Consider the following 15,863-nt stretch of genomic DNA (forward strand, 5'->3'; position numbering starts at 1 on the left):
AGCCTTTGGTTACAATGACAGAGTATTACTAGCAGGTGATGGGTACAGAATGAATATTTTTGGTAAACTAGACAAATAACTGCAACACAAATGCCACCATCAAAAATGCCCATTTAGCAGACCTGTGAAAGGGAGGATGGGAAAAAAAAAAAAAAAGCTGTCATGATAGTTATTCCTTACTCTTCTAATGGACTTACCATCAAAAAGAGAAACACGTAGAAGCCCTGAAGAGTTATCTAAAGGTATTCTGAGTAGACACCAACCTTGATGTCAAGGCCCTTAAGACACACTAAATGGAAAACCGGGTAAGTTTCCAGGGGAAAAAGTTTCGGGTGCTATGTGAGCGAACCTATACGCATTCAACCGGACAATTACTTGGGACAACCGCAGTCATGCCCGTATACTATCACGTTGCTCTGGGAGAGCGCCGTTTGGCCATTTCTATAAAGCTTGGGCGTGGATGAGCAGTATTCGACTTCACGGCGGCAAGGTGCCATGAGTCACTCAGCAATCATCAAAAAGGTTTAGCAGAAGCTGCGATTTCCCACAACCGTACGCGCACACGTGACAATATACCCATTTTACAGTGCGGCCGGCCGTGGGGGTCCGAGGGGCTGCTGCAAGTTCCGCAGGTGCGGCTTCAGGGTGGGAGCAGGGTGAAGGGGCAGTGGAAGTGGCCGAGGGGGAACCTCCCAGGCGATGGCACCCGAGTCCACGGTCAGGGTGGGAGGCCACGGCGGCCGGCAGCTGGGTTGGTTGGAGGAGAAGCGCAAGGCGCCCCACGCTCCGGGTGCAGCTCGCACTCGGGCGGTTCCAGCTGTCCCACCAAAGCCGGCTGCCACGCGCCGCGGCCGCCACCTGAGGCCTAACCAAAGGCTCTCGGAGAACGTCCCCACAGTCTTTCCAACGTGACGGACGCCAGCTAAACGGTCAACCCCCTTGGGGCTATTTACGTACCTGGAGAAAATGATCCCCCTGTGGAGGGGAGCGCAGAAGCCAAGTGAGCTCGTGCTTTCACTTCTCAGCCACACGGCGTGTTCCTACGGCCACCGGCCAAAATGGCGGTGTCCAGCCGCCGCCTCGCGCAAGCCATAAGGGCCTATTGCGCGCGCGCGACAGAACGCGAGGCGGAGCCCTGGAAGTAGGTAGAGCCAGGAGCTGTTGACGTCATTGGGCTGCGACCTAGTTCGACGTCATAGGAGAGCCGGGCTGTCTTAAAGAGCGGAGTGGGAGTGGCGCGGAGCTGCAGGAGGTCCTGAGAACCGGAGTTGCTGCCCGCGGGATCTGGAAGCTGTAAGTGCGTGAGTTTTTTCCCGATGTAGAGAATGGTCCTAGCAGAAGTAGATGCGTTCTGCTCCCCAGTGTCTCTCGCTTTTTGTGCTTGCGGTCTCCTCGAGAACAGTGGGTCAGGGGTGAGCCTTGGGCATTTTAGCCCGCCGTGGGTGCGCAGCGGGACCCGCAGAGTCTGATCCGCACACTGCTTGCTGAGGCGTCCCTCTGCCCTCGCTCCCTCTGCACTGTATCGTCAGTTCCTCGAGGCCAGGGGCCCAGCCTTCCCGACCTCCGTGTTTTATCCACTTGGTGGCGTTCAGTCCTAAGTCCACGGATTGATTCTATCCCAGTGTAGAGATGGGCTTGTGTGTGTGTGTGTGTGTGTGTGTGTGTGTGTGTGTGTAACAGGACGTTCAGTTAGTAATGGTGGTTACGAGGTTTAATTGTCATATCCTAGGCCTTACTTAACTTGCAGACTGAATCTGTTCGTCTGTTTATTCATTCAGTACGTTGCTTCCTGAGCATTGAAGTCTCAGGCCTTTCTGAAGTTTGCATTCCAGTGTCAGGTGCTTCTGTGACTGCGGGGAAACAATTTAGGAACTAATGGAAGGTGTCAAGGAGATGCTTCATAATCCACAGTAGCTTGTATAGTAGTGTTCAGGAACAATAAGTTTCACGTCTTGTTCACAGTCCGAGAAAAACGTTTTCATGTTTGCATAGACTTACTAAGATTAACAAGGATGTGAAAAATTAAGTCCACCTTTTCAAAAGAGGTTAACCAGTTCTAGACCTTGAAGCCATTTTTCTAACTTTATCTTCTATGTTAAGAGCACATGCAAATGAAACTTTTTTCTAAAGATTTATTTATTTATTATTCGAAAGGCAGAGTGACAGATAAAAGGAGAAAGAATTCTTCCAGCCTCGTTCACAACTCAGAACTTATATGGTATGCCAGCATTGCAGGTAATGGGTTAACTTGCTGTGCCAAGATGCTGGCCCTGCGAATGAAACTTTTGACAACTAGTGAGGATATATGATTTTTCTTTGCATCTGTTAATGAATATTTAAAATACTTACATGTTCCTGGAATAAAACTATATCAGGCTAGCATTTTTAAGGCTAAAACTTCTTTGGAATATTTGCTCTTAGAAATACAGACTTGTAGGGTGGGCGCCGCGGCTCACTAGACTAATCCTCCGCCTTGCGGCGCCAGCACACTGAGTTCTAGTCCCGGTCGGGGCGCCGGATTCTGTTCCGGTTGCCCCTCTTCCAGGCCAGCTCTGCTGTGGCCAGGGAGTGCGGTGGAGGATGGCCCAAGTGCTTGGGCCCTGCACCCCATGGGAGACCAGGATAAGTACCTGGCTCCTTCCTTCGGATCAGTGCGGTGCGCCGGCCGCGGCGGCTATTGGAGGGTGAACCAACGGCAAAGGAAGACCTTTCTCTCTGTCTCTCTCTCTCACTGTCCACTCTGCCTGGAAAAAAAAAAAAATACAGAATTGCACAGTGTTGTATAATTAAAAATTGGCGAGTCAACCCCTCTACAGAAGAAGAAACAAAGCTCAGACTTGCTCAAAATCTAAGCTAACAGAGAGGCTGAAGCTAAAACTTTAATCCTATGCTCTTTCACCTACTACACCTGCTGCTTTGCATCTTTGACATCTTTTTATGTCATAATATATTAAAGAAAAACTGAAATTACAAGATGTTTTTCTTACAGTGATTCAGATGTTTGTATTAACTACATTTGAGAAAAAATTAATAACAATGCTATGTGGATAACCCATTAATTTTTATTTTTATCTTCTGTTGAAAGATACTTGGGTCCTGGTGTAATGTGCATGTTCTTTCTTTCTATGTAGAATATTTCAAAAATGACCACACCAAACAAGACGCCTCCTGGTGCTGACCCTAAACAATTGGAAAGGACTGGAACAGTACGGGAAATTGGGTCACAAGCTGTTTGGTCACTTTCATCTTGCAAACCAGGTAAAAATAATACAAAACAGAAAAGCTATTGGTGGTAGTTTCCTTGTACACTAGGGTGACTTTTTCTTTTCATTTAGATGGTTTAATTCGAAGGAGCTGTTATTTATAGTGTATCAGTTTCCAGCTGATTTATTAATTTCTTACAGATTTAACAGCATGCGTCATGAAGTCTCCTACTTATCCTCCTTTATCTGCAATAATTCAGCTGATACTTAGATAACTTTTTTATTTGTTGGTGGCTGTATCTCAGCGTAGGATTAAGTGGATGATACATTTTTTTGAGTGAGTACATATCCCCAGATAATTTTATATTACTCTTGGTTGGGAAAGAATTTTTGAGTTACAGTCATTTTCTTTTTCTTTTTTTTTTTTTTAACTTTTATTTAATAAATATAAATTTCAAAGTACAACTTTTGGATTAGCGCAGCTTTTCTACCCATAACCTCCCTCCCACCCACAACCATCCGATCTCCCACTCCCTCTCCCATCCCACTCTTCATCAAGATTCATTTTCAATTATCTTTATATACAGAAGATCAACGTAGTGTATACTAAGTAAAGATTTCAATGGTTTGAACCCACACAGACACACAAGGTATAAAGTACTATTCGAGTGGTAGTTTTACTGTTAATTTGCATAGTATAACACATTAAGGAAAGAAATCCTACATGGGGAGTAGGTGCACAGTGACTCCCGTTGTTGATTTAACAATTGACACTCTTATTTATGATGTCAGTAATCACCCGAGGCCCCTGCCATGAGCTGCCAAGGCTATGGAAGCCTCTTGAGTTTGCCAACTCCGATCTTATTTAGATGAGGCCATAGTCAAAGTGGAAGTTCACTCCTCCCTTCAGAGAAAGGTACTTACTTCTTTGATGGCCAGTTCTTTCCACTGGGATCTCACTCACAGAGATCTTTCATTTAGGTTTTTTTTTTTTTTTTTTTTTTTTTGCCACAGTGTCTTGGCTTTTCCTGCCTGAGACACTCTCATGGGCTTTTTAGCTGGATCCAAATGATGTGATCTTTAGGACTTCTTCCACTCTATGAGTCTGCTGTGTAATCCACTTCCCATATTGGATCGTTCTCTCCTTTTTAATTCTATCAATTAGTATTAGCAGACACTAGTCTTGTTTATGTGATTCCTTTGGCACTTAATCCTATCATTATGATGAACTATGAACTTAAATTGATCACTTTGACTAGTGAGATGGCATTGGTACATGCCACCTTGATGGGATTGAATTGGAATCCCTGGCACATTTCTAGCTCTACCATTAGGGGTTAGTCTGAGTATGTGCGGAACTGTACATCTCCCTCTCTTATTCCCACTCTTATATTTAACAGAGATCACTTTTCAGTTAAATTTAAAGTCCTAAGAATAATTGTGTATTAATTAAAGAGTTCAACCAACAGTATGAAGTAGAGCAAAAAAATACTAAAAGGAATAAAATAGTAAGTTGTTCCTCAACAGTCAGGACAAGGGCTGATCAAGTCATTGTTTCTCATAGTTTCCATTTCACTTCCACAGTTATGCTTTTAGGTACCCAGTTAGTTGTCACCGATCAGGGAGAACATATGATGTTTGTCCCTTTGGGTCTGGCTTATTTCACTCAGCATGATGTTTTCCAGATTCTTCCATCTTGTTGCAAATGACCGGGTTTCATTTTTTTTTAACCGCTGTATAGTATTCTATAGAGTATATATCCCATAATTTCTTTATCCAGTCTACTGTTGATGGGCATTTAGGTTGACTCCATGTCTTAGTTATGGTGAATTGAGCTGCAACAAACATTGAGGTGCACACAGCTGTTTTATTTGCCAATTTAATTTCCTTTGGGTAAATTTCAAGGAGTGGCATGGCTGGGTCATGTGGTATGGCTATATTCAGGTTTCAGAGGAATCTCGAAATTGTCTTCCATAGTGGCTTGACCAGTTTGCATTGCCACTAACAGTGGGTTAGTGTCCCTTTTTCCCCACATCCTCGCCAGCATCTGTTTTTAGTTGATAGTTGATTTCTGTATGTAAGCCATTCTAACCGGGGAGAGGTGAAACCTCATTGTGGTTTTGATTTGCATTTCCCTGATGGCTAGTGATCCTGAACATTTCTTCATGTGTCTGTTGGCCATTTGGATTTCCTCTTTTGAAAAATGTCTATTGAGGTCCTTGGTCCATCTCTTAAGTGGGTTGTTTGTTTTGTTGTTGTTGAGTTTTTTGATCTCTTTGGAGATTCTGGTTATTAATCCTTTATTGGTTGCATAATTGGCAAATATTTTTTTCCATTCTGTTGGTTGCCTCTTCACTTTCCTGACTGTTTCTTTTGCAGTACAGAAACTTCTCAATTTGATGCAATCCCAAATGTTAATTTTGGGTTTGACTGCCTGTGCCTTTGGGTCTTTTCCAATAAATCTTTGTCTATATTTGCAGGGTTTCTCCAATGTTCTCTAATAATTTGGTGGTGTCGAGTCATAGATTTAGGTTTTTAATCCATGTTGAGTGGATTTTTGTGTAAGGTGTAAGGTAGGGATCTTGCTTCATTCTTCTGCACGTGGAGATCCTGTTTTCACAGCACCATTTGTTGAATAGACTGTCCTTGCTCCAGGAATTGGTTTTAGATCCTTGATTAAATATCAGTGGGCTGTAGATCTTTGGATTGATTTCTGGTGTTTCAATTCTGTTCCATTGGTCTATCCATTTGTTTCTGTACCAGTACCATGCTGTTTTGATAATAACTGCCTTGTAGTATGTCCTGAAATCTGGTATTGTGATGCCTCCGGCTTTGTTTTTGTTGTATAAGATTGCTTTAGTTATTCGAGGTCTCCTGTGCCTCCATATGAATTTCAGCATCATTTTTTCCAGATCTGAGAAGAATGTCATTGGTATTTTATTGGTATCGCATTGAATTTATAAATTGCTTTTGGGAGAATGGACATTTTGATGATGTTGATTCTTCCAATCCATGAGCATGGAAGATTTTTCCATTTTTGGTATCCTCTTCTATTTCTTTCTTTAAGGTTTTGTAATTTTCATCGTAGAGATCTTTGATGTCCTTGGTTAAGTTTATTCCAAGGTATTTGATTATTTTTATAGCTATTGTGAATGGGATTGATCTTAGAAGTTCTTTCTCACCCAAGGAATTGCCTGTGTATACAAAGGCTGTTGATTTTTGTGCATTGATTTTATATCGTGTTACTTTGCCAAACTCTTCTATGAGTTCCAATAGTCTCTTAGTAGAGTTCTTTGGATCCCTTAAATAAAGAATCATATCATCTGCAAAGAGGGATAGTTTGACTTCTTCCTTTCCAATGTGTACCCCTTTAATTTCTTTTTCATGCCTAATGGCTCTGGCTAAAACTTCTAGTACTATATTGAATAGCAGTGGTGAGAGTGGGCATCCCTGTCTGGTACCAGATCTCAGTGGAAATGCTTCCAACTTTTCCTCATTCAATATGATGCTGGCTGTGGGTTTTTTTTTATAAATTGCTTTGATTATATTGAGGTATGTTCCTTCTATACCCAATTTGCTTAGAGTTTTCATCATGAAAGGGTGTTGTATTTTATCAAATGCTTTCTCGGCATCTATTGAGATAATCATATGGTTTTTCTTCTGCAGTTTGTTAATGTGGTGTATCACGTTGATTGATTTGCAAACATTGAACCATCTCTACATACCAGGGAGAAATCCCACTTGTTCTGGGTGGATGATCTTTCTGATGTGTTGTTGCAATCTATTGGCCAGAATTTTATTGAGGATTTTTGCGTCTATGTTCATCAGGGAAATTGGTCTAATTCTCTTTCTCTGTTGCATCTTTTTCTGGTTTAGGGATTAAGGTGATGTTGGTTTCAAAGAAAGAATTTGGGAAGATTCCCTCTCTTTCAATTGTTCTGAATAGTTTCAGAAGAATTGGAGTTAGTTCTTCTTTAAATGTCTGGTAGAATTCAATAGTGAATCCATCCGGTCCTGGGCTTTTCTTTGTTGGGAGGGCGTTTATCACTGATTAAATTTCTGACTCGGTTATGGGTCTGTTTAGGTTTTCTGTGTCTTCATGGTTCGATTTAGGTAGGTTGTATGTATCCAGGAATGTATCCATTTCTTTTCTTTTTTTTTTTTTTTAAAGTCGAAAAGGAAATAGCCAATTAAATTTAAAGGAAAACAAAACAAATACCAGACCCAGTCACTGTCTACATGAATACAATGGAGCAAACCAACCCCAGAGAGTTCTGTGCCTTGGTGACCATACTGCTGGGCAGGGCTGGGGAGAAATGAAACCACCATTCAGGTTAAGCAGTTACTTGCAAATGAACTCATTTCAGGAGTGGAAGAATCTATGGGGGCACTTCTCGTATCAAACTGTATGCTAATTTCTCCGTGAATGTCCTGTCCCTTTAACGAGGCAGTTGCACAAACTCTCCTATTGCTACCTGGGGTCAACTCTGTTTCAGCCGACTCTCAGCGGAGAGGCGACCAGGACGACACCGTCTCCCCAGACAAAGAGCATCCGGATGTTACGTTTGGTTGATTTATAGATCTCTTCGTATGTTTCTTCATCGATTTCTATGGTAGTCACCGTCTCTTCCACATCTCCCAGTATCATATTTAAATGCTGATCGTAAGCGTGCAATCTGCCTCGAAGCTCTTGGTCGTTTCTCATTTTCACGTAAATTCGTTCATCCAGGCTGAGCCTGATGAGATCCAGCGGCTCCTCTACAGTGTTGGTAGTTTGTTGCTAGTCCACATCGTCTGCCATGTTTCGAATCTATCCATTTCTGATAGATTTCCCTGTTTGGTGGCATACAACTCTTTGTAGTAATTTCTGATGACTCTCTTTATTGCTGTGGTGTCTGTTGTTACATTCCCTTTTTCATTTCCGATTTTATTGATTTGGGTCTTTTCTCTCCTTTTTTTAGTTAGTTGGGCTGATGGTGTGTCAATTTTGTTTATTTTTTCAAAAAACCAGCCCCTCATTTTGCTGATCTTTTTTAATGTCTTTTTTTTGGATTCAGTTCTGTTGATTTCTTCTCTAATTTTAATTATTTATCTTCTCCTACTAGATTTGAGTCTGGTTTGCTGCAGTTTTTCTAGATCCTTGAGATGCATTGATAGCTCATTTCTTTGGTACCTTTCCAATTTCTTGATGTAGGCACCTATTGCTATAAACTCTCCTTATAACACTGCTTTTGCTGTGTCCCATAAGTTTTGATATATTGTGGTGTTATCTTCATTTGCTTCCAGAAAGTTTTTGATTCCTTTTTTGATTTCTTCTATGACCCACTGTTCATTCAGGAGCATGTTGTTCAGTCTCCATGTTTTTGCATATGCTCTGGGGATTCCTGAGTTGCTAATTTCTAGCTTCATTCCATTGTGATCTGAGAAGATGCATGGTATGACTTTGATTCTTTTGAATTTGCTGAGACTTGCTTTGTGGCCTAGTATATGGTTAATCCTATAGTAAGTTCCATGTACTGCTGAGAAGAATGTGTATTCTGAAAGTATAGGATCAAAAGTTCTGTAGATATCTGTTAGATCCATTTGGTCTATAGTGTTGATTAAATCTGTTTCCTTGTTGATCTTCTGTCTGGTTGATCTGTCCATTTCTGAAAATGGAGTATTGAAGTCCCCCAATACTATTGTATTGGAGTCTAAGTTTTTCTGTTTAGTTGAGGGCAGGCGCAGCCCTGAGCTGGTTCAGCTCTTACGTATGTCCAAAATGGTGCCTGCTCTATTGGTTTGCACACCTTTGTAAGATGAGTGGAGAGAGAGAATCGTGTCTGAACTATCCATTTAATTTTTTCTCTCCTCTTAGGCTGATGAACTTTCCCCCACAGGGCCTAGGCCTCATTCCCTCTAGGGTCTTCCTGCTGCTTTTATTCCATGGGGCTACTGCAGTTTCGCCTCACCTCTCTTTCCAGCGCTGGTGTGGAGGAGAAGATTCTTGGCAGCTGGGCTCCCGAGCCATGAGCGCCCGTGTCCTCCACATAGATCCACCGTGTCCCTCTAATTCTGGAAGAGTTCCCTCTGCTGTTTTCCCCTAACTCTTGCCTGAGATTACACTATTTCCTCTTTTATTAAACTTTCTTTTCCTGGACTATCAGAGAACTGCCTCCCTTTTCCGCCATTTGGAACCTCCAGTCATTTTATTTTTCTCAAAAGTTTGTGGGTGCTGTTTCACTGTCCTTTTTTGCCATGTTGCATGTAAGGCCTGTGCCCATATTCTTGTTCTGTTTGTTTTATTCCAAAAACTTGTTCTTTTTTTTTTTTTTTTTTTTTTTTTTGACAGGCAGAGTGGACAGTGAGAGAGAGAGACAGAGAGAAAGGTCTTCCTTTGCCGTTGGTTCACCCTCCAATGGCCGCCACGGCCGGCGCGCTGCGGCCGGCGCACCGCGCTGATCGATGGCAGGAGCCAGGAGCCAGGTGCTTTTCCTGGTCTCCCATGGGGTGCAGGGCCCAAGCACCTGGGCCATCCTCCACTGCACTCCCTGGCCACAGCAGAGGGCTGGCCTGGAAGAGGGGCAACCGGGACAGAATCCGGCGCCCCGACCGGGACTAGAACCCGGTGTGCCGGCGCCGCTAGGCGGAGGATTAGCCTATTGAGCCGCGGCGCCAGCCTCCAAAAACTTGTTCTTTCTGGAAGCTTCTAAAATTTTTCTCTTTTTTTTCTTGGGAGTTTCACACTTTGGCCAGGATATGTGTGTATCTTTTCTCATCCATCTATTTCATAATTTGATAAGTATTTTCAATCTGCATACTGAGTCTCAGAGAAATTTCTTTAGGTTGATCAAGTTGAACTGTGTTATTGGTATAGTGGTCATCTTTCTTTTAGAAGCTTCTACTTTCTACACATGAAAACTCTGGAAGCTGTTCTCCCAAATAAACCTGTTTGGTTTCACCTTGAGATTCCATTTTCTCTTTTTATGAATAGTTTACTGAGGTACAATTTATATACAATAAAACTTACTCTCAAAGCTGTCGCTCCCCCTCTTCATGGAGGAATGACACTAAACCCTGCCTAGGCTTCCTATCCGAGTCACGGCACCATTATGTCGCTCCCCCTCTTCATGGAGGAACGACACAGGACCCTGCGTTGTTCTTTCGTCTGCTCGGCCCTCCCTGGGTTTGCTGCTGGTTCTTCCTGGGTTGGCTACCGACCCTTCCACCTCCGTGGAAGGGTGGTTCCCCCTGCCACCTTCCCCACTTCCGCGGGGGAGCGGCACACCGCCAGCCAGCTCTCTCGGGGGCTGCTCAGGTGTTCCTCATAGATGTTCCTGGTGCATGTTGTCTCTCTCCTCCTTTATAGTCCTCTTCCACCAATCCCAACTCTGCTACCCACATGCCGAGTACGCTGCTCTCCTCCAATCAGGAGCAGCTCCTGCAGCTTGTCAAGTTGGTGAGAGGCAGCTGGGTAGAAGCTGTTGCTCCTCTCCCAGCGCCATATTGTGGGCGAGCAGATGTATAGAATAAGTCTTAATTCCAGTAACTTAGTCTAGTCTGAGTTGCTCCCAGTTGCTCCCCACACAAAGCTTTTTTTTTTTTTTAAATAAAGATTTATTTACTTACTTGAAAGAGTTAAGAGAGACAGAGAGACAGAGGTCTTCCATCTTCTGATTCACTCTCTAGGTGGCTTCAATGATCAGGGCAGAGCCAGTCTTAAGCCAGGAGCTTCATCTTGGTCTCTCACGTGGGTGTCAGTGGAGCATCTGGGACTCCAGCTGGCACCCAAATGGGCTGTGATTATCACGAGTGGTGACTTTACTGGCTGTTCCACAGTGCCAGCCCCTACCCAAAAACTTTTTTTAATGTATTAAAAAAATTTCAAAAACTTATGAGATGCAGAGAATAGAGTGACAGACACATAGACAGAAGCAGAGATACAGAGAGCTCCCATCTTCTGGTTCATTCCCTAAATGCCTGCGGTGCTTGAAGCTGGGCCTGGGCTGCAGCCAGGAGGGAAGAACTCAATTCAGGTCTCCCACATGGGTGGTTGGAACTAAATCACTTAAGCTATCACCTGCTGCTTCCTAGGCCATGTGTTGACAGGAAACTAGAATCAGGAACGGAGTAGGGACTTGAATCAGGAATGTGACTGTCCCAAGAGCCAGCTTAACCCTTAGGCCAAATGCTTGTCCCTCACCCTTTTTAGATGTACCATTCTATGAGTTTTAGCAAACACATACAGTCATGAATGTATATTATAATCCACATGACCAACAGACACATGAAAAAATGCTCAAGATCACTAGCGGAGAGGAAAATGCCAATCAAAACCACAATGATGATTCACTTCACCCCAGTTAGAATGTCTGTCATACAGAAATCAACAAACAACAAATGCTGGTGAAGATATGGAGGAAAAGGTATCCTAATCCACTGTTGGTGGGAATTTAAACTGGTAAAGCCACTATGGAAGACAGTATACAGATACCTCAGAAATTTGTATATAGATCTTCCATATGACCCAGCCATCCGACTCCTGGGAATTTACCAAAGGGAAATGAAACCAGCAAATAAAAGAGTTATCTGCACCCCCATGTTTATCATGGCTTAATTCACAATAGTTGAGACATGGAATCCATCCAAATGCCAGTCAACTAAACACAGGATAAAGAAATTATAGAGAGAAAAGTGAGACCAGACTGCAGCAGCCAAGCCACTGGTGAAAAAACTGCAGGAAGAGCCTAGAGGGAATCCAGCTTGGAGCTCTGTGGGGGATAGTGTACCCACCAAATAGAGGAGAAAAAACAAGGTGGGGGGCACGTTTTCTCTCTCCCCGATCATCCTGCAAAGGCATCTTGTATCAAGCGGACAGAGAGCAGGTGCCATTTTGGACATACATAACAGCTGTGCCAGCTTGTGTCTGTGCCCAGCAACCAGTGAAGCAGAGGCTCCAGAGTCTCATGGGGTGAATAGATAGGGGGCTGGGTGCTCGTGACCATGGGAGGCTTGTGTTCCAGCACTGTGAAAACACTGAGGCTGCATGGGAGGACTCAGGGTGTGGCTCGGACATTGGACAGTCACTGTGGGAGGCTTCACATGATCAGGCCTCCCTGGTTACCTAGCGAGAAACATTGCTGGAATCTAAGCTTGAACTGAGGACTGCACAGATCCTTTGTGTAGTCCTTGTGGTAGAGTGGACGAATAATATACTCACTGGGGCTAGCACCCAGGCACTGGTCTCCTTCGAGCAGAGGAGCTCAGCTGAGTCTACCCCAACACAAGAAGAAACCTCTCCTCTTATTAAAAAAAAAAAGGGAGATTTACCATGACAAACCTGGGTGTGTCACCTCAGACAAGCCCTTCACCCTGGAGCATTTAACAGAGCTCCCTGGCCACTCCCACTACACACCTCTAGATATTCTCTGAAAGCAGACACTCCACTAATATAATCAGACATAGTACAAAATAAAAGCTGCCACAGCAAAAAATCAAAGAAACCAACGAGTATCCCGACAAATGCCGAATAACAAACATAGCAATCCAGGAAACAAGAACAAGGAGGACAATATGATACCCCCAAAAGAACACACCACCTCAATACTAGATTGTGAAGATGATGAGATTGAAAAAATGCCAGAAATGAAATTCATAAAATTGATCATAGGGTTACTTAGAAGTAATCAGAAGCAAATGCAAGAACTAATGAAATCTGTACATGACATGAAAGAAAATTTCTCTCGAAATTGGGATCTTAAACAGAAATCAAAATGAAATCTTGGAAATGAAGAATTCAGTAGAACAAATAAATGCAGTGGAAAGCCGTAACAACAGAATTGGTGAAGCAGAAGAAAGAATATCCAACTTAAAAGACAAAGCACAGGAAATTATACAGTCAGACCAAACACAAGAAGAAGAAATTAGATAACTAAAAAACACTGTTGGGAATCTACAGATACTATCAAACAATCCAATATACAGGTTCTAGGAGTTCCTGAAGGTATGGAAAGAAAGGATGAGAAGGCCTTTTTAGTGAAATAATAACAGAAAACTTCCCAAATTTGGAGAAAGAAAGGTACATCCAAGTGCAGGCAGCACATAGAACTCCTGATAGACATGACCATGAAAGGTCTTCACCATGACACATTGTAATCAAACTCTCCATAGTAAAACATAAAGATTCTAAAATGAGCAGAGAGAAACGCCAGATTTCTTTCAGAAGATCTCCAGTTAGACTCACAGCAGATTTATCAGAAACCCAACAAGCTAGGAGAGAATGGCAAGATATAGTCCAAGCCTAGAGAAAAAAAAACTTTGAATCCAGAATACCATACCTTGCAAAGTTCTCATTTATGAAAGAAAGTGAAATAAAGATCTTCCATTACAAACAGAAACTGAAGGAATTTGTCACCACCCATCCAGCCCTGCAGAAAGTGCTTAAGGATGCATATAGAAATACAGAAACATGGTCATCACTATAGGAGAAGGTAAAGGAAGAAAAGATACCAGTACAAGTAGAAAGAAAATCCAAAGTAAAAAATAGGAATATTTATGGGAAAATGGCAGGGCAAAGTCACTACTTATTAATAGTCACCTTGAATGTAAATGACCTTCGCTCTCCAGTTAAAAGTCACAGACTGTCTGAATGGATTGAAAAACAAAGCCCATCTATTGCTGCCTACAGAAACACATCTCACCAACAAAGATGCACCCAGATTGAAAGTGAAAGGATGGAAAGAGATATTCCATGCAGAAAGAATCAAAAAATAGCTGATATAGCCATCCTAATATCAGACAAAGTAGACTTTAAAAAAATTGACACACGATGGGCTCAAGTAACAAAAAGGAGAGAGAAGACCAAAATCAATAAAATGAGAGATGAAAAAGGGAATGTAATAACAGACACCACAGAAATAAAAAGAATCATCAGAAATTATGAAAAAGATCTTATGCCAACAAACTGTGAAAACTAGAAGAAATGGATAGATTCCTGGACACATACAGTCTACCTAAATTGAGCCATGAAGACATAGGAAACCCACCCTTTACCAAGATGGAAAGTGAATCAATAATAAAGACCCTCCCAACAAAGAAAGGCCCAGGACTAAATGGTTTCCCTGTTGAATTCTACCAGACATTTAAAGAACTAACTCCAATTCTTCTCAAGATATTCAAAACAACTAAAAGGGAAGGAATCCTCCCAAATTCTTTCTATGAAGCCAGCAACACCTGAATTCCTAAACCTGAAAAAGATGCAACAGAGAAAGAACTATAAACCAGTTTCTCTGATGAACATAGATGCAATAATCCTCAATAAAATTCTAGCTAATTGAATCCAACAACACATCAGAAAGATCATCCACACAGACCCAGTGGGATTTATCCCTGATGTGCTGGGATGGTTTAGCATTTGCAAATCAATCAATGTGATACATCACATCAGCAAGCTGCAAAACAAAAACCATAGGGTTATCTCAATAGGTGGCAGAGAAAGCATTTGATAAAATATAACACCCGTTGACGATGGAAACTCTAAACGAATTGGGTATAGAAGGAACATTCCTCAACACATCAAGTCAATTTATGACAAAGCAACAGCCAGTGTCCTATTGAATGAGGAAAAGTTGGAAACATTCCCATTGAGATCCAGAACCAGACAAGGATGCCCACTCTCACCATTGCTGTTCAATATTGTTTTAGCCAGAGCCATTAGGCAAGAAAAAGAAATCAAAGGGATACAAATCAAGAAGGAGGAAGTCAAACTATACCTATTGGCAGATGACATGATTATATATATATATATGGGATCCAAAAGACTCCACCACGATACTATTGGAACTCATAGAAGAGTTTGGTAAAGTAGCAGGATATAAATCAATACACAAAAATCAACAGTCTGTGTATACACAGACAATGCCAAGCCTGAGAATGAACTTCTGAGATTGATCCCGTTCACAATAGTTACAAAAAAAGAAATTCAAATGCCTTGGAATAAATTTAACCAAGGTGTCAAGGATCTCTATAATGAGAATTATAAAATCTTAAAGAATAAAATAGAAGAAGATACAACAAAATGGAAAAGTCTTCCATGTTCATGGATTGGAAGAATCAATATCATCAAAATGTCCATTCTTCCAATAGCTATTTACAGATTCACTGTGATACCAATCAAAATACCAATGACATTCTTCTCAGATATAGAAAAAAAGATGCTGAAATTCATATGCAAGCACAGGTGACTTCAAATAGCTAAAGCAATCTTATAAAAGAATAAAGCTGGAGGCAACAACATACCAGATTTCAAGACATACTATAAAGCAGTTATAATCAAATAGCCTGGTACTGGTACAAAAACAGATGGATAGAGCAATGGAATAGAATAGAAATGCCAGAAATCAATCCAAGCATCTACAACCAACTTATATTTGACCAAAAAGCTAAAACCAATCCCTGGAGTAAGGACAGGCTCTTTAACAAATGGTGCTGGGAAAACTGGATTTCCATATCCAGGAGTATGAAGCAGGATCCCCACCTTACATTATATGAAAATCCATTCAAGACCTAAGTGTATGACCTTGTACCATCAAATTGCTAGAGAACATTGGGGAAACCCTGCAGGACATTGGCACAGGCAAAAATTTCTTGGAAAAGACCCCGGAGGTACAGGCAATCAAAGCC

General features: G+C 42.0%; 2 protein-coding genes and 1 pseudogene across 6 annotated transcripts in view; 1 reads left to right on the top strand and 2 right to left on the bottom strand.

Annotated features, from left to right (window-relative positions):
* Positions 1 to 1,123, bottom strand: part of ABCE1 (ATP binding cassette subfamily E member 1) — a 29,617-nt gene extending 28,494 nt beyond the window's left edge. Inside the window, exon 1 of one of the 2 annotated variants that reach the window (XM_008267394.4) lies at positions 958 to 1,123. The gene's annotated coding sequence lies outside the window, so the exon portion shown is untranslated. Of the gene's footprint in view, positions 1 to 197; positions 901 to 957 lie in introns of those variants that run through there. The other variant, XM_051819409.2, reaches the window with a different exon arrangement.
* Positions 1,033 to 15,863, top strand: part of ANAPC10 (anaphase promoting complex subunit 10) — a 112,943-nt gene continuing 98,112 nt past the window's right edge. The window contains exons 1-2 of one of the 4 annotated variants that reach the window (XM_008267395.4): positions 1,033 to 1,297; positions 3,132 to 3,258. In XM_008267395.4, the coding sequence (XP_008265617.1) occupies positions 3,144 to 3,258 (115 nt within the window). In that variant the 5' untranslated portion in view covers positions 1,033 to 1,297; positions 3,132 to 3,143. Of the gene's footprint in view, positions 1,302 to 3,102; positions 3,259 to 15,863 lie in introns of those variants that run through there. The other 3 variants (XM_008267396.4, XM_008267397.4, XM_070047488.1) reach the window with 3 other exon arrangements.
* On the bottom strand, positions 7,572 to 8,004 carry LOC100343829 (U6 snRNA-associated Sm-like protein LSm3 pseudogene; annotated as a pseudogene).

Source organism: Oryctolagus cuniculus, chromosome 8 (genome assembly GCF_964237555.1).
Source record: "Oryctolagus cuniculus chromosome 8, mOryCun1.1, whole genome shotgun sequence".
Classification (NCBI taxonomy): Eukaryota; Metazoa; Chordata; class Mammalia; order Lagomorpha; family Leporidae; genus Oryctolagus; species Oryctolagus cuniculus.